The 27077-nt window shown below is 35.3% G+C and overlaps 7 protein-coding genes across 7 annotated transcripts; 4 read left to right on the forward strand and 3 right to left on the reverse strand.

Annotated features, from left to right (window-relative positions):
- Positions 1-2350: 2350 nt before the first annotated feature.
- RO3G_05982 (uncharacterized protein) lies at positions 2351-3574 on the forward strand (the record flags this gene model as incomplete). The annotated part of the gene is made up of 5 exons (XM_067660572.1): positions 2351-2401; positions 2554-2658; positions 2709-2841; positions 2902-2972; positions 3038-3574. 5 exons carry the CDS (start codon positions 2351-2353, stop codon positions 3572-3574), a joined length of 897 nt encoding a protein of 298 aa, XP_067516673.1.
- Positions 3575-4027: 453 nt separating this feature from the next.
- Positions 4028-4770, reverse strand: RO3G_05983 (uncharacterized protein; the record flags this gene model as incomplete). Its single annotated transcript, XM_067660573.1, has 2 exons — positions 4028-4465; positions 4519-4770. 2 exons carry the CDS (start codon positions 4768-4770, stop codon positions 4028-4030), a joined length of 690 nt encoding a protein of 229 aa, XP_067516674.1.
- An 8435-nt stretch (positions 4771-13205) lies between these two features.
- Positions 13206-14782, forward strand: RO3G_05984 (uncharacterized protein; the record flags this gene model as incomplete). The annotated part of the gene is made up of 3 exons (XM_067660574.1): positions 13206-13359; positions 13419-13938; positions 13993-14782. The coding sequence occupies 3 exons, from the start codon at positions 13206-13208 to the stop codon at positions 14780-14782; spliced, it is 1464 nt and encodes a 487-aa protein (XP_067516675.1).
- A 3639-nt stretch (positions 14783-18421) lies between these two features.
- On the reverse strand, positions 18422-20428 carry RO3G_05985 (uncharacterized protein; the record flags this gene model as incomplete). Its single annotated transcript, XM_067660575.1, has 4 exons — positions 18422-19530; positions 19573-19842; positions 19982-20249; positions 20387-20428. The coding sequence occupies 4 exons, from the start codon at positions 20426-20428 to the stop codon at positions 18422-18424; spliced, it is 1689 nt and encodes a 562-aa protein (XP_067516676.1).
- A 2479-nt stretch (positions 20429-22907) lies between these two features.
- On the forward strand, positions 22908-23255 carry RO3G_05986 (uncharacterized protein; the record flags this gene model as incomplete). Its single annotated transcript, XM_067660576.1, has 2 exons — positions 22908-22929; positions 23122-23255. 2 exons carry the CDS (start codon positions 22908-22910, stop codon positions 23253-23255), a joined length of 156 nt encoding a protein of 51 aa, XP_067516677.1.
- A 2313-nt stretch (positions 23256-25568) lies between these two features.
- Positions 25569-25724, reverse strand: RO3G_05987 (uncharacterized protein; the record flags this gene model as incomplete). The annotated part of the gene is made up of 1 exon (XM_067660577.1): positions 25569-25724. One exon carries the CDS (start codon positions 25722-25724, stop codon positions 25569-25571), a length of 156 nt encoding a protein of 51 aa, XP_067516678.1.
- A 764-nt stretch (positions 25725-26488) lies between these two features.
- RO3G_05988 (uncharacterized protein) lies at positions 26489-26767 on the forward strand (the record flags this gene model as incomplete). Its single annotated transcript, XM_067660578.1, has 1 exon — positions 26489-26767. One exon carries the CDS (start codon positions 26489-26491, stop codon positions 26765-26767), a length of 279 nt encoding a protein of 92 aa, XP_067516679.1.
- Between the last annotated feature and the right edge of the window lie 310 nt (positions 26768-27077).

A 27077-nucleotide genomic window follows, 5' to 3' on the forward strand; every position in this document is an offset into this window, starting at 1 on the left:
GATGGATTTAAACCAAATATTGTTTAATCCTTAGAAATTAAACTGAAATGTTCACTCTAGACGAAACAATTAAATGTTATACAAATCAATAGGTTACATAAACTAATGAAGGTTTAAATTCCAAACTATTTTTCAGTTTTCTTCCCACAGTGCTCCCTGGTTTAGCAATAAAAAAAAAAGCATGGACTTTTTTTATGCAAAAATAGCAAGACATCATTTACTCTTTGTTAAACAATCGATACACTACTAGTCAAGGTACATCAAGAATCTGAACTCTTCCCATTTTAGGGCGAGTATCTTTGGCCAATAATGTCTCATTTTTCTCTCATCGTCCTTCCTCCTAATTTTTTTTTTTTTTTACTGTGCCCAAAAACAGCAATCATTCCTTTTGAGCCTATACCTGACTGCTGGTTTAGAAATGTCTGTGAGCGATCCTGTCGGTGCTGTGTGCTTTCCTTTTGCTCTTGCTCAGACTGGATGACTTTGAATTTGAGCTGGTAGGTATCGTTCACATCTTTTCATCTCCTTTTTCCCGTATTCTCCAAACAGTCTGTACTCTCTCTGTTCCTTCATTGTTGTACACTACGTTAAATATTTTTTTGCCATCGGTAGTTTAGTCGTCTTTGGCATGTGTATAAACATGTCTGAGTCATACCAGTATCATTTTACATGAAAAAATGTTTAGATTCAAATCAACAGAATGTCTTTGATATCATGAATCGGCCTTTAATTTTCTTTCAAGAAATAACCCAAAAAGCTTTAAATAAAGAATCCGTACACACATTATGGATTTGAAAAAAAAGGTGGACTTAATCTTCAATAAACAATAGATGGATGACTTGAGTCAAGACTTGATACAATCATTTGTAAAGTACTCTGAAAGACTCAAAAGATCAATCCAAAAGACCCGGATCACTTGAAAACCTTCGTGTGGCTAGCAATTATTGTCCTCATTATCAATTCATTGTATTACTTTTTCGCGATTCTATAATGCCACTAGCCTTTTTTTTTGTTTTTTTGCTTGTCTTATACTGTCAATGTGGAATGATTACTACATTTTCTTCTCAGTATTGTAAACAACCTTGAAAAGGGAAATGAATATCCAAAAAGTATTGATGTATGATTAGATAACGCCTCATAATCCATCTCTTTTTGTGCATAACAACAGTGATACTTCTGCCATACAAAGAACATTACTATTTTATATGAAACCTGTCTACTTTTCTTTTATACTTGTTGTATTGACCGGGATTGATTTTTGGTGTATGTGCATGTATAATTTTAATTTTATTATAATTCTTGTATTCATTTTTTCTTTAAAAAGGGAGATTCATTTATTTGAACAATTTGATCCGTATTTAAAGGAAGAGTGAAAAGATTCCTCAGAAAAAAAAAAAAACGTTTTGTTGGAAGGAATGCGGCCCTGCTTTAAAAATATCAAGATGGGCAATCCTGTATTAAAATATCTTGTTTGCACTTACTTGATGAAGCATTCACTTGAGTATTATCTTACTATTTGTATTTTCTTCACCTGCTCAAACAATATGGCGTTGGAAATAGTTAAAACTTTGTAGAATGTTCACTTCAAGTCTAAACGTTTTAGCACTTATTGCACAGAGAGGCTTAAAGACATTCAGTTTTTACGCCATTTCAACTTTGCTAGGTTATTTATATTATCCTGATTGCTATCGTCATATTGCATTTTATTTTTATTGTTATTCTAATTGACTTCATCCTTTTAATGATAGCAGCCCCTTATCTGGGTTTTAAGTTTTGTTTATCATCCACAATCTTTACTGTTAGAGGCTGTTTATAAAAGACAAATTTTGAGTGTAGCTCATTACAAATTGCTAACCCCTCTTTGATGTTCACACATAAAGCTTGGCCTTAACTGGCTACTGCTTTAAAAGCTGGGTGGGTAAAGTGATGGGAATCAGATCAAAAAAGGAAATTTCAATCTTGGATCTAAATTTCTATTGGAAAACAATGAAGACGGAAAGTGCAGGTGTTTTATTATAGATTATGACTGTATATCTAATGAGCCGTGTACAACTAAATGCGAATCACATTAAATTAACTAGTATTAATAGATCGAAATAAAAAAATGAAGCAAATGTGACAAACTTGATTCTTTAAGTTTATTCTGTCTTCAAAACAGTTCATATGAAATAGTCGATTGACAAGATACTCGCATGGATATTGAATGCTCTATCAAGTCGGTTCATTCAATTGCACACAGAAAATAATAACAAATGACAAAAAAGGATCTACCCAATCAATCTCAGCGAGACTATTAAAAATAGCCTCAGCAAAAGTAATTTAAAAAATAGTTCTTTCTTTTCTTTCTAAAATGTCAATGCCAAGGTTAATTGGTGAATTAGCCATTGTTGCTTATAAAGCAGTATGTAATCCTCCCCTTCTGATTAACTACATAATAGCCAACTAACCTTTTGACTTGCTTAATGTGAATAGCGTGATTTACCTAATCGTGAGGTGCATAAAACACTGTTGTCTTTGTACCTTCAGGTGTATTTAAACTCAATTTTATTTTAGGTTGCAGGCAAGCAAGACCCGTTTGTTATATTTCGATTAGGTGAAAATACACGACAGACAAGGACTGATTATAGAGGTGGACAGCATCCTCTTTGGGATGATCAGGTACATAATAAGCCTTTAATGCTTTATCAGAATCACTCAATCCTATAAAGGTAAATATGCCAGTACCCGAAAAAAAGAAGAGTATGGTGGTCCAAGTATATGATGAGGATGCAAAGAGGAAGGATTTGATTTCAGAGCTTGAGTTGGATTTGACTAAAGTATTAGAGGAAGGAGAACATGATGGTAAATGACAGATTATTTGGACCATTTTACACGTACGTATTAAATAGCATTAAAATTTAGATTGGTTTCCTTTGCAATACAAAGGACGTAAAGCGGGTGAAATCTATTTAGAGATGACGTTTTATTCTGCTGTAAGGAAAACTCGATCGAGATACGTAAAAAGGAATGCATAGCTCAACGTCACACTTTTTTTTAGGCACCTCCACCTAAAAGACAACCCACTCGATACGGAACTCGGCCTAAAAAGCCGGTTGGTCATGCTCCTCCTGTGTCATCTGCAGCTACCCCACAGCCTTACCCTTACCTTCCTTCTTCAGCACAGCCAGTCAGACCAAGGCCTCTGCCACCTGTACCAATTGAATCACAGCCACCAGCGCATTATCCTGGTCAATATACCTCCACTTATCCATCATCCTATCCTAATGCTTATCCTCCTGTCGTACCTCCACACACGATTTCTACAGTACCCGTACAAAGTGTCTCTACTGGGCGTCCTGTAGATAGACCTGTTTCCTACGCTGGTCCACAACCATCCGCCCATCATCTCAACAGACCTAGTTCGCGACCTATATCCACGCCCAGTGCAAATGGCCATTTAGCCGGGAGCACTACACATGCTCCTCTTTTATCCTCACCCTACAACCCAGCCGCTGGATCTAATTCGATCCCACCTCAGCGTCCTGGCTATGGTAAGGAAGAAAAAGAAAAGGTTATGATTTATGAAATGAAATAACTTGTCTTATCGTTAGGCTATCCACCTTCTACTAACGGCCATGGTGGTTATCCATCGTATCCAACAAACAATAGAAATAGTTACCCACCACAAACGACAGGTCATTATCCACCTTATCCACCCTCCAATAACCAATTCCACGGATATCCTAAACCCTCTCACAGTGGGAGCTATGCCCCTCAACAGGTCGATTCACTGGGCACGCCATTTGCAGCCCATCAAGGAAGCTATTACCCGCCGAATTCAAACGGTCAACCTTATCCACCTCATCATGTAGCTTATCCTTCACAGCATTCAAACAATGGATATCCCCCATATTAGAGACGTTGGCATTGAGATAAGCCAGTTAGATGATATCTTGCTGCGCCCTTATGCAATCTTTATTAATAAAAAATTGACACACTTTTTGGTTTGCATTTCTATTAAAAAGAGAGCGTGATTGCTTTGAATTGGTCACAGACATTCCCTGCTGTCTTTCTCTATAATTGGGTCAAGCCTATGAGCGCATGCATTCCAGTTACTCTTGGTATAATTTGGGTAACCCTTTGGAAGTGGTGGTAATGCACCAAAAGGTGCTGAAACTGTAGGCTTCATGTTGTAACGTTTGCTCTTTAAGTCAATCATGTTTAGGTATACATCTATCTCTTCACCCGTAACAGGAAGCTCTACCTCAATCGGAGACATGCATCTTGAGAATTGACCATGGACGAATTGACAGTGGCTGCAGTTTTCTGTGAAATTTGTGATACATTGAATTGACTGTGAGCTTGCTTGCCGATCATCAAACCTGTTTATCGTATTACTTGCAGCGCCTCCATAGGTTCTTTGGCTTTCGGTTATAATGCTTTCTTCAACTTCAGTGATTGAGCGGCGAGGCTGAAAGATAGAGATCTATAGAAGCAGAATTAGAATATGTTGTTAGGTAGAGAGCGATCGAATCTTACTCCAATAATCCACAAGATAATAGAGCAAGCATCCAAGTTACTGATCAAGAGATCAGAAGCAAATTTGTTTGAATTGATCACCTTTGTTTCTGTCAGTCCATCCACACAGAGGATACCTAAACTGATAGAAAAGACATAAAGAGTGATTGTCTGTAAGAAGTTCATGTCTTTAAAGTAGATGATTTTTTCTAAAACGTATTCCGGTCCATCTTTCACACTGCGTGTCAATTTTACAAGTCTTTTGAATCGCATATGTGTTCGAACACCTAATGTGGCTGCAATCAATACTTTTTTTTTGTAAAAAAAAAAAAAAAAAAAAAAAAAAAAAAAAAAAAAAGGAGAGTGAGGGATCAAGAGAAGATTAGGATGCGCAATTCACCTTCTGTGCTGTAAGTCAACTGAGGGATCGCTTCTCTCTTTGTGGCATCATGTCTGTAATACCATTGTAAAATAGGAAACACTGCCATACTTGCAAAGGCCCTAGTACAAGCTCTTCATATGAATTGTCATTCACTTTATACACCAAACGTACCAAATTATGTAAAACCTAAATTCCAATGAGCTCATGAATGTTTTCTTGGCTACAGTTCTTGATAGATAATACCAAAAGCATTGCATTAAGAAGAGAAGGCCCGTTTGCATCGACAAAGTGACGCACTCTACATAGTCAATAGACTAACGTAAAGTGATTACTTACTTCAATTGGGAAAATGCTTTGAAATTATGTACCTTTGCTATTTGCTGATGCTGTAAAGACCATAAAGTGAATGGTTTGGACATAAAAATACCTGTGCCTGGCACTTCGATAAAAGTTTCTGTATACTTTATCCATGTCGATATAACATCTATTGTGATACATTAGGTCAACGGTAGTAAAGATCGCGCTCTTTTTGCATACCCCAGGATGTCTGCATGAGCACCGCCACAAAATACACTATTGTCGCAACACCTCTTAATTCGCCACTCATGATTTTTTTAGGATGCAAGCATCTAAACCGGTCATTGGACCATACTCTTGATACAAGGAAAGCAAATGTGTATATCTCTAAAGCGACTCTTTCTGATGCAATCTATTTGTTAATGCATTTAAGTAAAAATCTGGCAAGGCTTACGAAGATATGAAAAATCACTACAAAAAAAAAGCAGCTGTGCTGTTAGTCGCACTTGCATTCTTCCATTCTTTTTATAGAAAAAGGGGGAGAAAAGAATTGTATGAACCTTAAATGTGTCATTTGAATACGTTTCTTTTACTTATGAATGCTTTTGGCAAAAAGAAAGATGACCAAGAAATACTCGGTTGTATAGATAGAACAAAGATGAAAGAGAGAGAGGGAGAGGAGTCATGCTCTATTTAAAAACGAACTTAAAAACATGTGCAACCATCATGTTTATTGAATACCAAATGGTACAAAACAAACCACTTGAACTGTGTTACGTGCATGGCTGTCTCGATTCTTTGGAATCATGTTTTGACCTTGTTATTCAACAAATTATGATTTGTTTACGTATAACCTTTTCTAATTGTACAACATATCAATTGTATCGAGTTTGTCAAGACCAGCCAAACAAAAAGTTCTGCTAAAAGATGAAGTTTGATGACTGAAACTGCTGTGAAAAATTTCGTTCTATGATATACAATGCATACAGAAATCCCATGGTATTATTAAGCGTAGTTTTCAGTCTGATGAAGTATATTATAAATTTATGCTCATTACAACAGCATACAAGGCTCATTATGCAACTTGATATTTTATTAAATTAAATGTTTTATTGGCGCAATTAATTTGTATTCTCTTTATAGTCATAAAACAGTCATTAAATTACTACTTCAATGATGTTCACTTCATTAACTAAAGCTTCAATTCAACTGAATACATGTTTTAAACATTCATCAACAGTAGCCTGAAAGCCAGTCTTCCCGGAAGCAACCCTACATTGTTCAAACGATGTTTTTGTCATGTATATATAAAAGTTTTCTTAATTACGCGTTACCTGTTATATGTAATGTATATTTTGGCTTCGCTTAATTAGTATGAAGTACATGTCATATAAATAGTAAGGAAGCCACATGCCTCTTTTCTTTGTCAAACTATTCTCAATTGTCTGTAAACAAACCTCTATTTTCTCTCTTCATTACCGGTTTCCATCTCTTGTTTGGTGCTTGTTATGATGTTGATATTATAAAATAAATCCAAAATACTAGTGACAATTGAAACGACATTATTAGAAAAGTATACATGGCTAGTTTTGTTATTAAAGTAACACATAATGCAAAATATTAAACATCGTAGTTGATCAGCTTTTATATATAAATCCTATCCTAGTTATATTCGAAACTAGGAATCAATAGCGAGATACATATAATATCAAAAAAAAAAGAAAAAAAAAATGTTAGTATCGTCAATCGAGAGATGCAAGGGTATTCAAATAAATACTCCATATTTATGATTATCAAGGTTTTGTTTGCGTCGTAAACGCATTCAAATTGGCGAATGAAGAAAAGCATTGAATGATGACTACAATATACCGACAAAAGACAAAGATATGCTAAGCGCGAATTTCAAAGCTACTAATAAAGTTCAAAACAATGATTGCAATAACCTAACCCAAACACAACCTGCCAATGGTCTACTGCACTTGTTCCATGTACCTTATATTCACCAATAGGAAATGATTGACTCCTAATCAAATCTTCATTAGTGAGAAAGGTAGCATTGGCTCTTAAAAAAATAAATTCTAATGAGTGTTAACTTGATAGATATGTTTGAACAAAATTGAACAGTATATAGTACTATGTCTGCTGATGGTTTATTACAAAATTATTATCCTTATCACAAAGACTAGTTCTAACACCAAAAAGCTTCCAAAAGTGCCGTCAGCATTAATGTAAAGCCTTGATAATATTCTTTAGGCAAAATTTTATATTATGGGATAGGTTGACGTTATAATCTTGATGTATTCATGGTAATGGGTGTAGATACGAATGAAGACATTGAATGTATGCAATAAAAGCTAATAAAATCCCTAAGCCTTGATTTGTTCTCTCAAAATGTTGATCACTGATTTTAGTGTTGTATTTTTCAAGTGACAAATAAGATGACGACATTATGGATCTGTAAACGATTATCGCAAACATTCAATTCTTATATCGAAACATACGAATTTTAAGATGGTTTTTGGGCTATGCATATAGTATAGCAGTAAGCTAAAGTAGGCACTTTTTATAGGGTAATACTATTTTTTGTAGAGGATCAAAGGTGCCAAATCCCCGACAAAAATGAAATCAGAAAGATAGGTGATATGAATAGACTACTATGTTTCCCGAATACCCAGTTTGTTTCTACTTTCAACATCGAGATCCGTACCTACCCGGTCGGAAGGGGCAAAAAAAAAAAAAAAAAAAAAAAAAAAAAAAAAGGTGATTTGTGAGTTTCGAAAAGTCTCAGAAATAAAACGAAATGAATGTGAACGACAAGTCTCCGCACACCTGTCAAACAAATCGTGATGTATTGAATGTCAGCTAAAGAATAATGATCCCAATTTTCCAAAGTACCCTAACGAAGAAAACATAAAGCTGTTAAGAACATTTATGAATTACCTTTTTTTGTAGAATCATATTTCAAAAAAGAGTGGACTGATAGGCCACCATACCTCTTGGGACATTTTGGTATCTGAAAGAGCCTACTTTTGCCTCGAAAAGGGCATGACAGCAGTAAAATTGTACTTATCACTTCACGTATAATGTATAAAAGTTAACTAACAGACTTGGAAGAATCATTGATATTTCACCTAAAAGACGCAAGGCAATAGCCAAATTACCATATGATGAATTAATAACATTGAGTTTGGTGTTGAATAGTCGTGATTTTATTGCATATAATATATAAAGCTACTAATGGTATTTAAAATGAAACAGAAATAACATTGTAAAAGGGCAAACAATTAATATGGATGCAAACAACAGCTAAAATTGTTATGAATTCTTGATTTCCTTTTTTGATCTGTTGTTAGGTTTAGCATGCATGATTAATTGAAATAATAAATATAGGTTTCCAATACTTTTTTTTTCTGTTAAGCTTATAATAGAAACTTTAAGTTAGCAAACTTGCTTAAAATAAGTTTCTGAATTTGTTTCTCTTCTTTTTCATAGGTGGGTAACGATACTCAATTTGCAATAATTATGAATCGTATGGTGCCTGTTATATAGAAAAATCATTTGTAATTTTAATTTTAAAGTATGTGGGAAAATGTAATTTCGATCAATTGTCTAATGATATTTTGCATCTTCTTACCCAATGTAGAAAATAAAAAGATGACTAGACATAATCAGTCAAAACTCTTTACCTTTTTTTCTGAGCCCAAATTTGATAAATACCGACAACGTAATGCATAATAAATCATTAAGTATCTAAAAAAAAAGAAAAATTTCAAGTACATACACACAAAAAAAGTAAATATGCTTGCTTTATCAGCCCAATTGTCAATTGCTTTAAAAGAAGTGCAATTAATATTCTGCTAAAGGCCGATATTATTTTCCAGAACGTAGCTCGCAATTAAGGAGAAGATGATGAATTTAATAGATAATAGAATACTTTATTCAAAAAACATCAACAGGACAAAAAAGCAGATCAAGTCTCTAAGGTTTTTCTAGATGCATGTCAATTGATCTCGTGTAACATAATCAAATGGTTGCATAATCTTCTTTTTCACTATAGTTTTTTACCATAAAAAGAGGTAAACCATTTTATGATCAACAAAACATAAACTGTTTTCTATCTATTATCTTTTATTTCTTAAATAGAAGGAATAAAAAAACACTGAATTTCATAAAGGTCATTTTTTAAATGTCCATGAAAGTAAGCAAAAAGCCTTCGAAAAACGTAGAAATAAATAAATTAAATTTTCATTTAAAGTGCTTTAACTTTTGTATTCAGCAATATGTTGACCCTTTAGTAATGTATTTAATTTTTACAGGGAATTTCCTTCATTATATTTTCAAATAACATGACGGTACAAGATATATTTATTCTAATAGAAATACTAAATGGGGACTAGCGTCCATCTAAACTGACAAACAATCAATAGAACCGGTTGCTCATTTTTATCCCTCAATCATCTGCCCTCCTGCTTTTTATTTATTAAATAAATAACAGGCATTGTTCTCTTTAAAAATCGAAAGGTGATCGCTTTTTTTTAGTTTTTACACTAATATGCATAAACGCCTCATCAAAGCTTTAAAGACTTGCAATTGCCTCTCTTTCTTTTTATAAATGCTACTCACTGAAAGGAAAACTTGCCCCTCTATGAATTATATATTCATTTAGGTAACAGTGGTCATCGACGTTTCTTTGTTTCAAAATGTAAAATTGAAACACATTCAAAGCCACGTGCGGCAGAGTATACGATTCAATTAGCATGTAATGTATGAACAGGGGGAAAAAACACTAAAACGAGAATTACTTTGAGAAACTTTTTACTCTTAAATATTATCCAAGATAAAGTTATTCCTTTTTTTTAATGAGGATTTAGATGGAATATTTATATTATTTTGTAAAATAACTAAGTTAAATCAATCAGTTCTTTCTTGATGTTTCATTCTAGATTGGAAACATTGTCATCATACCTTGTATAGTTATATTGTAAATCGCTGTTCTAAGCTCTTAATACTGCATTTATAAATAGGCCTGCATGGAACCATTGTTTACGACTGCATTTGCATTTTGTTCATGGATGAGTATTGAATTTGATTAAACTCGGTTATTGAATAGGTACAGAAAGACTGAAGTCTAATAATAGAGACAACAGAAACCATCAAGGCACTAATCGGGTTATTGTCAAGATTATTTTTAATTCATTCGATTAGATTGATAAGGTTACTATTAAAGAAAAACACTATTTCATTTTGACATACATAGTCTCAATGCAACTAAATACATTGGATCATAGAAGTGATCATGAAAAATCTTATTGCTAAGGCAAATTAGTATTATATATGCAAAAAATTAAATACTCTTTATGATATAATCCATCATCGGATTTTTTATGCTTTAACGATGCTGGTGTTGGAGATATATGGCTTATAGTATAATTTATCAATTATTATGTCTACTTATAATAATAATGCTGAGACTAGTCCAGTTTGGTCCACTATAATGATGAATGATGTACCTAAGCTACAACAATATCCATCATATCATGCTTATAAGTACTTTACAAGTTTGAATAGTCGCTACACCTTCATGTAGTATTATTAACATTCAAGAAATATTAGAATTATTGGTTTAATAGATCTTGTCATCACATCGTACCATAAGACAAATTGTATAACCACAAGCATATTTATGCAATTATATTATCTTTAGTTGTAGTCTTACTATATTACTTAGCAAGACGCTTGATTTTCTAAGCTCTGTTAAAGTGAAAGGACCAATTCTATTTGTACTCATAGTCTCTTGTATTACCTCAACAAACTATAGTGGGGTTATTTACATGCCCATTCAATATAAGCATAACTTAGTATTATAATAAAGAAAGGTCAGTCAATATCTTATACTCTTGTTTTATTTGTGTCATGTCTTTTGTTTTGATGCAAAGAATAATAAAAACATAAAACGATTTCACCTCTTTTGGTTTTTTTTTATTTTTTTATTCTTTTTTAGTTAGCAGCTTAACCAGACTGTTTCTCTTCACTAATCCTAGCATTAAACCCTTTAACTAAAAGATAACCTACCATCGCACAAAGCCAATTTATTTAAATTTTAAAGATTATTTATTTACAGAGTTCATTTGATTGCGGGATGTTTATCACATCTGTTCTCCTGGACTAGTTCAATATGTAGTAAAGTAAAGTGAGACTAAAAACCCTTTGGAATCAAGAGTGAAAAAGGGTCAATGGAACAATATTTGGAACATAATAACCTCCTTAATGCTTTAAGAGCCAATTTAGAAGTGGAGATCTAGCCAATTTATTTACTTTTAACGCAAATTTAAAATTATTTTCTAGTTAAAAATGAATAAAGCAAAAGTAAAAGCAAAATTAGGGTGCGCAATCAAAAAAAAAAAAAAAAAAGTTAAAAAAATAGGGCATGCAAATTTAGCTCGAAAGCCAAACCTTTGTCTGAGGATATTCCTATCATTTCCTTAAATACTAAATGATCCTGTACCTCTCTGCTTTCAAAAACTTTTTCTTTTCCCGATTTATACGTTCACTTTAACTATCAAGACTGGTGGCACAACTCTTTTTCACCGTGTCCGTCCTTTTCTCTGGCGTTTATACCATCATAAGCTTCCATGCAAAGATCTTCTGCGTAGCATTATGCCCTGGAAATTGTTTGATCCATCTTATATTTATTGTAGTGCTATTGTTGCAGAAGGACATTTCACCTAGTCTTGCCCTCTCTGCAAAGAGTTACAGCAAACAATCGCCAAAAGATTTTAATTGACCCCTCAACATTTCATTTTGCCACCATTGTTAGTCCTATATTGTCTGATCCCTCAATTATCCCTTCACTCTCGCTGAAGTTTCTTGGTATAGTCGTCTATACTATCCTGTCCCTTTGAAATTTTCATTAGAAGTTTGTCTTTGGTGATCAACCATACTGACAACAAGAAGTAGTTGCAAGCGCTACTCGTTTTATGCGCAAAATTAACCAAGAAATAACAGTCGCCATACAATCAATCCACATCAGAGACTCTAATCTCATTTCATGTTAGATGTATTTTCTTTTCCATTTTTTTTTTCTTATAAATTGTTAAAAGAGTGCACGACTCTGTGTGGCACTTTAATGAAAATACCATTTACAAAAAATGTCCGAAAATCTAACATTAATAAATTAAATACAACTGGAAATCCAGAATTTGATCATCCACATGTCCAATGTACAACCATAATTGAATCAGAACATTTTGCATTTAATTACTAAAGTGAAGCACAAAGCTGCTTCACTCATATATGTCCGCTTGCGACAATAGAAACTCTTTTATTCATTGCATGAAGGTGTGACTTGGATGCAGCCCGAGATTTTTGAATGTAACACTACCCCTATTATTTCACACATGAGTTGATTATCTTGCATTTTCGTAAATCATGCTCAATATGCTTAAGCCACTTTTATCTTGACATGAATCATTGCTTTTCTTATAATTGAAATAAATTAGCTATCGATAGAAAAAACAATATTTTTTTTTCATTATAAACTGTCTATGAAATACATGTATGATGTAAAAGAGTATTCATTGAATGGAGACTTTAGCGGCCGTTTTTACTATGATTAATTGGTGTAACTGCGATGTCAATTTTTTATCCATTTTTAATGGCCAGCGATCAACTTGAGAAGCGATCGACAAAAAATCCCACAGGCGTTGCACAGTGAATTAAATTGCCTAGAAAATAAGGAAACAAAAGAAAATTAGAAAAGATTAAATAAGAAGCTATATTAGTCCATAATGTCTCTTTTAGGATACTTAATACCATTTGAAGAAAGTAAAAATTAATAAAGCAATTTTAATGATCCATTGAATACTATACTACTAAAAAGAATGAGTAAGCGTGAAAAGTATATAAAAGAAGCGAGTCATTACCTTCATCTTCAAATAACAATATCAAGCAATCAAATCAATTGCTTACCCCTTCCTTTTTATCTGAAACGACTATCCTCTTGTATACAACAACCTTTCCTTTTTAAAAAATGCTTCCCAAGACATTTATATTCTTTGCAGTCTCTTGTATTAGTGTTGTTACTGCAGCTGGTCTCACTGACAACATTCTTGAAGACTTTAGTACTGTCAAAGGCAATGGCAATTATATTATTCATCTTCGCCCTGAGACTAACATCAAAAAATGTATGTATATTAAAAAAAAAAAAACTCTTTACTGGTACTTATTGATATTTTTTTCTCAGTTGTTCCTGATTTCCTTAATGGTGCAACTGATATTGTCGGTCAATCTATGGGTCACAAAAACTTGGCTGTCAAGAAAAATAAGATCGTTCGACGTGATACCGAAGAGGACCAGGTTCACATTTATGATACCTACAGCATTGGAAATTCGTTCAAGGGCCTTACTGTTAAGTTTGAGAACATCAGTATAGTGCAAGACATTGCTAAGGAATTCAGCGAGAATATCTTGAGAATTATTCCTGATCAAGACATTCACTTTGACTTACCTACTCCTAAGAACAGAAAGAGATTCTATGCTCGATCAAGGTCTGCAAAGCGCGCTGAACGTAATGGAAACTTTGACCCTGACAATTTTGATCTTGATAAAGCAGACAGCGAGCATGTCGAATCTAGCAACAAGACCTTATTCGAGAGAGCTGCAACTAGCTACACAAAACAAAAGAATGCTCAATGGAACTTGGTCCGTATCTCTGAGCACAAACGTAATTTGGCTCAACCATACATTTACGATTCTAATGCAGGGTAAGGTATAAGAGGTACATTTTTTGATTGATCTAACTAAACTCTTTTTATTAGATCTGGTGCCTATGTTTACGTCGTTGATGATGGTATGCGTGTTGACCATACTGACTTTAATGGCCGTGCCCAATGGGGATGGTCCGCTTATACTGGTGTCCCTCGTTATGGTACTGGCCACGGTACTCATGTTGGCGGTATTATTGGTGGCACTACTTATGGTGTTGCCAAAAAGGCCAACCTTGTTGCTGTCCAAGTTCTTGATGACACTGGCTATGGTGCAACCTCAAGCATCTTGTCTGGGCTCCAATGGGTTGTAAGCAATGCCAAAAAAGGTCGTTCTATTGTCAACATGTCTCTGAGTATGAAGACTGCCGGTATTCCCTCTTCTACTCTTTCTGCCCTCGATGAAGCCATTGATGCAGTTGTAGCCTCTGGAATTCCTGTATTCGTTTCAGCTGGTAACTGGGGTAACGTTGATGCTTGTGATGTATCACCGGCTAATAACAAGAACGTCTTTACTGTTGCTGCTACGGACAAGAATGATAGAATGACTTCCTTCAGCAGTTACGGAAGCTGTGTTCAGATCCTTGCTCCTGGTGACAACGTTCTCAGCGCCTATATAGATTCTAAAACATCCACAACATCCATGTCCGGTACATCGATGGCCTCCCCTCATGCTGCTGGCGTTGCTGCTCTTTTGGTTGCTCAATCCGCTGTTTCTTCTCCCTCTACTATTTATAAGCAGATTTCAAGCTTGGCAACATCTAGATCTATCACTTCTATCACTGGAAACACAGTCAACAAGCTCCTGTTCAACGGACAACAATCAACAAGTACTCAAGTTTAAATAGCTGCTTCTGTGAACTTTTTATTTATTGAGTAGTAAAAATAATAAATATCGCATGTTATTACATTACTTTTAAGTTGAACAAAAGGAATATATTATAAGAAAGAAATATACTACAATAATGTTTATATAATTTTAGATGAAACAACTTACTTTTTGAGGTAGATGAGATAATTTACTTTATAATTTATCACTTTCTGTTATCAACCATCATGTTCATGTATTTGAGTTCGATTTTATTTGCTATTTTAACGATAGTTCTTTATCCTCAGAGTATTCTCATCGGCATCCCTCTATTTATGCTTATAATTGCATACTTTTCATTGTTTGTCGCTATCAGACAATGAAAACACAATAACCTGCTCTACTGTTCTGATCAACCTTTTTTTTGGCTACTGCATTTATATCGCCTACAGTATACTTTTTGTATAAAACATGCATAAACAAAAAGAAAAGTAAATGATTAGGTTATACTTGCTCCAAAAATAGCTTTTAAACAAATCAATGAGCATTATTATAGAAAATAAAGCCATCAAGACATGGTTCCTTGTTTATTGGGCTTTTAGAAACACCATTGTACCTTGAAAAGATTGTACTATTTAGCTTATCAAGAAGACCAAGCAAAATAGTTTATTACCTTCTCAACTATTAAAGGTATGAATATAACTATTATTCTATTAACGTTATATCCAAATTGCTTTGATTTTATAATGTTCTTACTAAAAAAAAATCGTTCCACTTTTAAAGCCCTGCAACAGCTCAAGTGCTGATTTGCTTTTAATGATTTTTTAATGATCAAAAATTGCCATTTGAATTTTCTGTCGCGGATGCAGTTCTTTTCGGAGGGCAATATTACCATTTGTTACATAAATTTGTTTTCCTTCGAAACGATACATAAAACTTTTTTCAACCATTAATTTTTATTTAACAAAAGCGCTTAAATACGTTTTTCCTTTCTTATTATTTCAACAGCGTCTATGTCGACACCCAACTTTCTTTTGACGTTGAGAGGCGTTTCAGTACTAAGAAAACGCAAGGCCTCGAGTTTTCTAACACATGACATAGCAACATAAATTTGGCCATGCGAAAGCATATTATCTAAATGGATTCCTACACAGTCGATTATTGCGCTTTGAGCTTTATGAATCGTAATGGCGAAAACAGGGACGATTGGAAATTGCGTTCTTGTATGCCTAGTGCCAGGAACTTGACGACTGATACGCTGAATCCAATAAATTGCGTCATTTTCATTTGGCAGCCGTTTCTTTAGACATATATTCTCTTCTTCCATATATTCAATCAGATCAATAGTGCCCATTGAATCACCCTTTCGTAACATGAAGGTTATGGATAAGCATTACTGGCATGCTTGGCTTGATAAGGAGACATTCAAGGAGACTCATTTCTCTCAATGCAGTTTTTGCAGTACGCTCGTTATCTACATGTGTGTCATATACCTGAAATCCTTGGCCTTCACCAGGAAACTCTGCGTGGCTCTTTTCGGTAGCTACTGCAGCCCTTTGTCTTGTCGTATAAAGTCGTAAGCAGGAAAGAGAAAGCTGAGACTTGTGAACACTTCTTTTGTTTATAAATGACACCACAGATTCATCAAACTCATGATTACGCATCTTATTGAGAATATCAATGAAGTGCTCGTCTTGTTGAGGGCTGGATCATGGAGACTATAAATTGGAAGAGCATTGAAGGAAAAATGATGCTTCTTAATGGTAACAAGAATATCTCAATTTACATCCATGTCCCTTTCTGTCTTTTTTAATCTACAAACACCCGCACGGTCATCGTATGAACCCATTCTTTTGTATCAAATTGAGAGAAAGGGATCCATCAAGAAACCCATTGTCTAATAGAGAGTGAGTATGGATACCATTGATGAAAGCATCTGGCTCTGGTACACACCTCTCTTTGCTCCAGCTGCATATCTCCCTGCATTTGCAATGATCGATCTCAACTGTGTACCTTGGCTCTTTTGACGTTGCTGTGCTCGATGTTTTACTGGAAACCGTTTTGACGCAGACTGGAATCACAGACCTGTTTAGCAAATTTATCAAAGGAAAGAGCTATGCTCCTTTAGATTAGGAATTGTCGAGCAAGTTCTTCATCATTGGCCCATACATGAGCATCTTTATGATGATCAGTCAGACTTCTTTCTTTTACAGACAGAACAACGTTTGCGGTGAAATGTCTGTTTTTGTTTAATGCTATTTTGGAGAATTGGTTCGTTTGGAACGACATTGAGCCTTATTTTGATCGACCGATAGATGAGGCGTGATCTAGTTGCTGTCACGCTTGTTTCATAGGTTCATCATCAGGTTCAGCACCATGACCTTGACTCGAGACATTCTCATCATCACATGCAATAAAATACTGAGATCCATTTTGATTATTAAACACATGTGTGCGAAAAGTCTTCTTGATTTCCTTTTCAGCAGGAATGCATTTGCTCTGGATGCACACTTTGGATTACTACGAAATTAATGACCTTTAGGAATCAATCTACTGTTGTATAGCTTGCATCTTTATTTGCGTCCTTCCATGTTATGTTTTTTATGCAGATAACTAAAGTGTTTCCTTTGTCGTCTTTGAACTTTGTTATTTTAGTGTCCATAGCGAGTAAAAGCACGGATTCGAATTGCTTCTGGAGTCATCAGCATGATCGCTTTTCTTTTAAAGTTTTTGCTTTTACTTTATTTTTCTTCTTTAAAGCATCATAGGATGCGATACCAGAGCTGCTTGTACACTCAGTGTGATAAGGGTTAGTCAACGATCCTTTGTAAAAATACGATGGTCATCTTCGTATTTTGGTTGTCTTGTCTTTTGAGGCTGTAGTGTTGAATGCACCCTAAAGATTTTTTTTACAAGTCAACATCATCTGCAAGGGATTTTGGTCTTAAGATAGAAAGAAGGCTATTGACCGAGTTTTGTTCTTTTTGAGCTTTTCAAAATGTTCAAGGGTATTTTTGTATCGCTGCAGATTTTTCCATCTTCTTGACTACTATCGTAACAAAGACTTTGCTAGAAAACTATAGATGCATTTCGTTTAAACTCTCGTTCTTGTCCCACCTGCTAAAATATGTCAATGTCGAGTTGGCTGGGAAATTACACAAGCCTAACACTTTAATACAAACAGACAGGATTGAGTAAACGTCAGAATCGCTTCCAAGCATTCTTATTCTTTGGTTCTATTTTTTTTTTTTTTTTTTTGCAACAAATATCATTCAAATCAGAATAATGACACACTCAAAGGTCACCTCTTTATTTTTCCTACCCAAGCCGTGCTTACCCCTCTCACACTTTGATTTTCACTGCAAGCCTTTAGCTGCACCACAGAGCCCCTGACCTCATCTGACTGTTTGTAGGAATTTTTAGATTGTCTGGAATGTCTAGACATCCTGGCTTTTTTTGTACCTTTTCATTCTCTAGCGTTCCTCTCTCTTTTCTGTTTCACCTCACAAAGGACCCTTGCTAGGCCCTTTTGGCTACAACATGCTATCACCAACGCAAGTTACCAACATGAATAGGGTAAACAAATCGGATGGACAGGTAGATCATTCATCCTTTTAGAAACAAAGAAAAGGGGAAGGGGATGACAGAAGCTATGATTGGATGAAAACAGGATGGCTATGATTGAACCAGGATTTTATTGACTAGAGCAGAATATAAATTCCTCAATACTTCCTTTGCATAAAAACTCGCTACAGAGACCTCATCCTCTTGAACCAACTTGAATCCAGTCTTTTGACTTGACCAGAGCACGGTATAGACCGAGATACCGAACCGGAGAGGCACACTGGATCGTTCTTCATTCGGCGCGTCCAGATGACGAGCCCAGTAGGATGTCCTGCACCAAATCCGGGTTTTCGAGTTCTTTTCGACTTCGATGGCCAGCAGAGGCAACAGGGTGAGGAGCTGATGGATCATCTGGGCGGTCGTCAACCGAAAGAGCTGACCACGGTGCAGGTAGTCGAGCAGGCCCTTTTCGGATGGATTGGGTGTAGGCACGGGGGAGGAGGAGGAGGAGGAGGGGGAAGGGGAGGGAAAATGACGGTGGGAGATGCGTTTCCAAGACGGTCTCGGCCTGCTGCTCTCCTGCGGTTTGTCAGAACGGATGGATGGAGAGGGAGAGGACTGAGGAGGTTTCTGGGCAATTGGCTGTTTGGAAGCATCCAACGTACGTCTTCGGATGAGCGGAGGGGCCATCTTGCGTTGTGTCAGAGCACTGGCCGATCGCGTCAGGCCAACATGGGGAGGCATGTTGAGCAGTTGCTGTTTACGTTCTTCAGCCTCTCTGCGTTCCTTCACAAGATAGTAAATCGAGACCAGGGGATCATACATGGCCGGCAAGAACCAAAAGTCATCCTTCTCTTGATGTTTGATCCGACTGCTCGAGGACAGCCGACGTCGCCATCGGGGTCGACTGGCCATGATCTCGTTGGTGGAAAGCCTCTTTTGGTAGTTTTCATCAATCTGTGCTGCTGCTGCTTGATATTCTTTTGAAGAAATGATCTTTTCAAGTCGGGTCTGAATCTCGATCGATGAACCCAAGCCAAAGCCTTGCATGCCCTGGACGATGGATGGATCGATGGCGACAAGAGGTTGTCGGTGAGGCAGATAGTTCTGAACGGGTTCATCGAATCCTTTGTTCATCCAAGGATGAGATCGAATGGCTGAAAGTGTGATGCGTTCGCTTGGGTTCACGACAAATATCTTTGACAAGAGATCCAGGCAATCTATTGAATCAGTGAACCTTTCTTACTTGATTTCCCTTGTACCTTTTCCAAGATGATCTGGATAATGATCGACCTGTCCTCGTTTGATTTTTTCATGCAATGCAGGTAAATTTGTATCATCAAATGGCACTTTACCACACACGAGCACATAAATGACGATACCAAAACTCCACACGTCTACTTCAGGTCCTGTGTATTCTTTTGCTCTCAACAGTTCGGGTGCAGCAAAATAAAGTGAGCCACAGAAGGTGTCGAGCTGTTGTGTGGGTGAATAGAGATTGGATAGACCGAAATCGATAATCTTGATTTGTTCTGATTTCGTCAATAAGATATTTTCTATCTTCAAGTCTAAGATACCAATTGGGATAAGTACTCTTTGTCATCAACTGTCACTTGCCTCGATGAACAATTGAATTTCGATGACAGTAATCTAATGCACTCAGTATCTGACGAGCAAATTTCCTCGCCTGTCTTTCTTTCAGTCGACCATGTTGAATGATATAATCCAGTAGTTGTCCACCATCGACATATTCTAAAAACATGTAATATTTATCTTGTTCAGCCACATATTCTTTGAGTTGACAGATATGTGGATGTCTCAACAGTCTCATAATCGCCATCTCTCGAATCGTTCTCTGTTCACGTTCTTGTGGTGTGTCCTTTGGATCTTGCTCAGCCTGATTGACTTTGACTGTATTTAAATCTATTTTAGGCATAATCTTTACAGCATACTTTTTATTGTTAATACAAGTCATCGTATCATTCCAGTTACCTTTTTTTTTTCACTGTCTGTTATACACTCTGCCAATTTTACTTTTCCCATCGAACCAGCCCCAATTGTTTTTCTATAAATTACATAATTCTGTATTTGAATAAATTTTGAATCTATTGTGCTCATTTTTATAAATAAAAAAGAAAAAAAAAAAAAAAAAGAATTCAGGTCTGATTCTCACACACACAAACATATCCAATTATATACATTTAAACTCCGATAATAGTACAATGCGTGTAACATATTAAACATTATTTATTAAGCAATATTTTATACAAGAGATTCTTTTTCCAATTTTAATTTTAAATATTTACGAACAAATGGACAAGTTGGTATAACTATCTTTTCTGTGCTCTTTGCCCATTGAAATGCTCGAGATAATAATAAATCACCTATTCCTTGGTGTCTGTACATGAACGGTATTTCCTAAAAAGAATAAAGTTAATGATGGTTATTATTATTATTATTATTATTTACAGTATGATAGAATTCAATTATATTTTGACATCTTGTTGGTAAATAACATAATGCGGCTATTTTATTGATTAGAAAATGGGGTAAAATAAAAATAAGTGAAATCTACCTGTGTTTCCTTCTTTATCCAATAATAATTTAAACATGTAATGATCTTTATCATGTATTATATCCAGTGTATTAAATCTTCTTTTATTATTTATGATAGAGGATGCTACATTATTATAATTCGATGCCATCAAAATACTCTTTGTTGTCTTTCTACGTTTACGTCTGTCCAGTTCGGATAAAGATCCGGACAATATTGTATGGGATTGAAGTGCCAAAACGAAAAAGAAAGTAAGAAAAAAAAAAAAAAAAAGGGCTTGCTATTCTTTCTTTCTTTTTTTTTTTTTTAAAAAAAAAAAAAAAAAAAAAAAAAAAGGAGAAGAGATGAAAAAGAGAGGGAAAAAATAGAAAAGTTTGCTGAACTTTAAATGAAGAAAATCCAGATTCCTAAAAGAATGACCGTGAATGATAATAAAGTTTCACAGTTGAATGTTTGTATGTCCCAATGGCGTAAACTTGTTTGGAAAGCATAATTGATTTTTTATTTGAGGGAAAAAAAAAAGTCACCTGATGAAATCTAGAAGCCATCCTTTTTACTGCTTTATTTCTTTGTTTATTCTAGGATGATGTATTACGTAAACAAGTAAACTTGGGTCCTGTGATATTTCTTGATGATGCTATTTTGATACGTTATTTTAAGCAGAGAAAATTAAATTTAGATTTGATTTTGTTCGGAGTGTAAATAAACACCTTTTTATCCAAGAGACGTTCACTTTAAAGATTGGATGGATCAACTAATTGAATATTAAACAAGGGACTTGATTATAAGGCAGGCTCTATTCGATGATTTATAATTAAAAAATAATTGAACAATAAAGGAAAAAAACAAGGAGAACGAATTGAAAAAAATGTTCCTGAAAAGGTTTTGATAGAAAAAGTTGATCGTATGGATAGATACTATTCTTTTCTATAGAGCTACCTCTTTAGTTTTTGAGAAAAGAACGAGAAAGGTGCTTGAATCTTTAAAAAAAATTCAATTTTCTTCTAGTATCACATAAATAAATGAAAATCTGACTATGATGCAACCTCAGGATCAGTCAGAGAGAAACAATTTAATAACAAAAAGCTCAGAGGTAGTCCATCTAACCTGGATTACACAGACAGCGGTGTATTCTTAGATAAAAATAATTGGCATGGTTTTAGCGCACCTTGCTTTCATCGTCTGCTCATAACAAAGATAAAAGAACGATGATTATGGTTTAAATAGCATCATCATTGTAAGAGCACCATGATCAAGAGTTTTGGCTTTTTTGGTAAAAAAAAAAAAAAAAAAAAAAAAAAAAAAAAAAAGTGAGAGAGAGAGAAAACAAGCTGATGAACAATACTTGTAGGTATATATAAAAAGACAAAATGGTCTATCCAGACATTGTATTTAGAGTTAATTTAGAATGGTTAAGGAGAGAAATTTTTCAGTAAAAGCCAGATATAAATCTAGGAACATTTTAAGAACATAAATAAAAAAAACCTATAGGGAATCTCACAGGGTTCATCATCACTGTCTCTTGCCTCTTTATCGCATTTGACAATAAAAATAGTAAGTGTGAATAAATTTCGTGTTACAAATAGAATTGAGTAACTCTTGTTGAGGTGGTTATAGGCGTATTTTGTAGTTGGTTGAGTTTATTGTTACTAGAAGGTCTTCATAAGTAAAGATGATAAGCAGGTTGTATTTTTATATGTACATCTTTAGTTTAAAGAACTTAACGTTGGGAATAAAATGGAAATATTAGTTTAAATTAACTTATGACTGAGAGCATTTTATGCAACCAGATTTACAATTGACCTTGTTGATAGCAGACAATCTAGTATTTCATGAACTGAATAGACATCATATTTTAAGCTATGATCGACATCACTTTCTTTGGTATCCAAATATTTCATGATGGTATTACTACCAGTTAATTATTTGTAACTTTTTTTTTTATAAAAAAATGGTCTTAGAAAGGTGAATTGTATTTTATAAATCAGAAGGGGTTTCAAAAAGAAGTTGGTTATATTTTGCAATAGCTTATGTTCTCTCTACATGAACAAGCAAACTGATACAAGTAATATTGAGCAAAGAAAAGTATCTTGCCAACAGTAAAAAGGTAACCAAATCAAAGAGAAACAAGTGTAAGGAAGAGATATCACACGTATCTGAGACGTCTAAAGAAGAAGTAGGTTTGTACATACTTGCTAACTACCTTATTGAATCATATTAATATTACAATACATCATAAACTACAACGGTGGCAAAGACTTGTATGCTACTGCTCCTTCTACATCTGCTGTGAAAGCCTCTAATGATCAAGACAAGAAGACTTCTAAAGCTGATCAACAAAAGAAGGACAAAAAAGTGGCTCTTAAGATTGTCAAAGAAGAAGCTCGATGATGATCTACAAAGTCATTGGAATGCCCTACTTGTGGTGGAACTTATCATGCAAGATCCTGCAGTTCCAAGGATCTTTACTATGTCAAGAGCAAGGCAGAAGCACGCTAAAAATTCACAAAAATTTTGGCTATCAAGGCAAATTTGAAAAATACTTGCAAGGATGCTAATATGGTTCTGGAAATCCAAAAACTGGCATCTCATATAATTCAAGTCATTCATGCTGAGCCAATGTTTGCAAACTACTTTTATCTTAATCAAGTAAAGAGCAGACGAGTTCCAGCTGATGTTACTCACAACTTGATTTACCAACCTTTCTCGCTTTTTATTAAACAAGAAAAGAAAACTGATGAGGAAGTCCAGAGCTGCTTTGATAGATTTTGCGAATCTTTACCTGAATAAATCAATTTGGATGAGTTCAAAGGTTAAAAGAATCAAACAATTATATCATCTATGGTAAACCAATATGAAAATTTAACGTATAAAACCATGCCAAGCACCTTTAAAAAAGAACCCTCCTTTACTTTCTTGGTCTTTTCCCTAAAACTGGCCACGAACTCTGGTCGTTCCGCTGACTTCCGTATAAAAAAATGAATCCACCATTTAAGTCATCTCAAGCAGTTCGAGACATAGGGATAGACACTCGGAAGGATCAGCCAAAGAAAGAAGGGGAGGTACAGCGTAGGTACCTTGACAGGGACGAGGAACAGAATAGGGAAAGGCAGCAAGGACGCCAGTACCTGAGAGAATTGTCCAGGGCCTCGTTGGATATTCTCTCGTTGGAAGATCACAACGAGGTGGACGCACAGTTCGGTCGTGTTCGCGATCGACAGTGGAGGGCGAATGGTTTGGCTCTGACTTTACCAAGGATGTTAAAGTACTGCTATAGTGTACTTCGAGTGTGCTATGAGATGTCAGACTATGTCTTTGACATTCACTTTGTAAACAAAGAGGGTCATGATTGACATTTCGCGGGTGGGTGAATCCGGGTTTAATTTGGACGAGATCGACGTTGATGACGAAATGTTTTCTGGTTTGGACTCTGCATCCAGAACAGTCAGAAGAGCGATTGTTGCTTTTTATATTATTATTTTATTTTTTCGTTGGTCGTGTACCGAGGGGCCGGGTCCCAACCAGACGCCCAAGAATGATATGAAGAGTATGAGGTGCTACCTTTTGTTATTTGACGTCCTGGTCGTGGTTGTGATCGAGCTGCTTGTGGTTATCAAGGCCACAATGAATACAATTATTTGCTGTTTTACCCTCTTGAATCACATGCATACCTTGTATTGAGCAGATGCTGAGTATTTGTCTGTATGCTGCTCTGTTTCCTTTTCGTGATAGTTAACAAGTAAATGTTATATTTGATCAAGGATTTTGCTATACGACTTGAAACAAACTAGTCTTTGGATATGTCTAGTGACAACAATTTAAGGGATAAAAGATGTGTAGGAGAAACATAACACTGTCTCCTCTTTTCCTTTAAACACCATTCAAATTACGTATGCGAAGAAAGCTAAATGCCAAAATACAATTATAGATAGCATAATATACATAGAGCTTTATATTATCTTTGAAACTATGTTATTGGATTGACGATACAATTAATGCATGCTTAACCAGATGTATTTTCTTCATTTTTAATGATTACACACAGCTTAAGCAAAAATGTCAAACATACCATCTTTCAATGTACTGACACATTACATCAATGCAATGTATATCATTCAATAGAGTCACCGGCCAAATCTCATGAAATTTTCAAATGGTCATCATTCTGTGAGATTCAATCATTTAATTCTCTGTATAGGATCTTTAGAAAGAACGCTTAAAGACAATTTATTTGATGTATAGAGCATAATTGAGAAGAAAGGCTATATCTCATAACGGTGTAAAGAAAGAAAATATGAAAATGTGTTGATGATAGGGTGCCCAACTAAAAAAAAACCCGCTTCTTTATTTTGAACGCTGTCCAACTGAAGGCCTACAGTTGAATCTCTCTGCAGTGCATGTATTCTCTAATATTTCTTGGCGAGAAAGAACTTCAAACCCACGATGTCTTGAACAATTGTCAATCACTATATATTTTACATTCTTGTGATAACTATATGTTCAACTGTTAGTGTTGTTAATACATTGAATTCATTAGTTGGTCTTACTGTAAAAAGTCTTTCAAAATTTCAGGCTTGGTTATAAAGCCAGCATATGTCAAGCAGGTAATGACAACTGGCTTCTTTCCTTGCAAACGGATGAATTTAAGCATGTCGTTTTCATTAAATCTAATTAGTCATTGCGATACGTTTATTAAAAACGCTTCTACGAACCTTGAGTGTCGCCATCGACGTTTTTCAGACGAGCCATTAAACTGGTGTTGTCCTTCATGTCACGAGAAGCAATTGGCTCTGTGGATTGGGAAGAAGGCGAAACAAACACTTTATCGGCAAGCGGTCGGTCGTGGAGAAGATCTACCATGGCTTGCAGGCATTTTACTCTTTCTTCAACTCCTACCGAATGCAAAACTGACTTTTGGGCCTAACCAATGATAGCACAGTCTTCATCCTTTCATTTGGCTACCTCTGCTAAATAACGTGGCAGCAAGTTTAAGATACTGTCAATTTCAAATGCTACTTATAGGGAAACGTAAGATATATTGCATTTTATTATATTTCTTAACAACGCACCCCAGTGTTTCTCATTCAACACATACATGCTTCTCTTTCTGATATGTCGGACGCCTTCGTGGTCATGCTTAATGCGCATTTTTTTAGCAGCCACTGACACAAATACAGGGCTATTCTTCTTGACCCACAAAATAAACGATTGCAAGTTGTCCTTTTCATTTCTAAAGCGCCCAATATAATTTTTGGTGAGCTTATATATTTCTTCTAAGCTCAAACTCTCAAATGAAAAGGTCCTCTTATCATCTTTTGCTGGAGAATTTGGTGTAAATACCACATTGAAGAAGGAGAGGACTTCACGATCTCCAACTAAAAAATTAATGTTAAAATTTTAGAATTGAATTGTCGTCCTTACCTAATTAAACGGTTTCTAAAGTGGGTTCGACTTGATCAACCGAAGTTCGATCCATTCTTTATTCGAGCCTTCCTGCGTCCTGACTCATCGTTTATTCCAGTGACCCACTCTCTCGTCGACATGTCCCCTTTTGTGGTTACATGGTCCTTAGTTGACCATCCTGGAGCCCACCTCGGTCTCACTTCTCGACGTCATTGTCGTTTATGTTGTCCTTCAGAACCTTCTTCAAGCCTTTACCCGAATCTTTACTTTCTCCAAATGGCTCGCCTTATGGCGCTTCCCTCTTAGACCGCAAAGCCGTGACATTTGGTACAGGCTACTTCACAACAAACTGTCTTGTCGATCAAACCTGTATTGGATATCAAAAATTTGTCATATTTGCACTGCACCGGAAGAAACGCCATCCCATTTCCTCCTCGAATGTCCTCGCAAACTTGCCGTTTGGTTGTCCCTTTGGATCTCACACTGCAAAGAATTGGTGATTTTCAACGTTATCAGTCGTTTCCGACATCAAAAAATCAACGATTTGCATGACCTTGAATAAATGAAAAAAATGAAAATGCTTTGTATTGCACCTTTTTCAATTTTGAAAAAAAGATTTAGGTGTGAAAAAAATAAAGTTAACAACATTTTTATTCATAGAGTCTTTTTTTTTTTTTTTTTCAAATGGTCTTTTTTTGGAAAGCCTGTTTACCTCTATTGTTGAAAGATAAATACCTTCTTTTTTTTTTATTTTTGAGGGCAAAAATGCGGAAATCAAAAGCACCTGGCCGAATTCCTTAAATAACCATA

Source organism: Rhizopus delemar, genomic scaffold (genome assembly GCF_000149305.1).
Source record: "Rhizopus delemar RA 99-880 supercont3.4 genomic scaffold, whole genome shotgun sequence".
Lineage (NCBI taxonomy): Eukaryota > Fungi > Mucoromycota > Mucoromycetes > Mucorales > Rhizopodaceae > Rhizopus > Rhizopus delemar.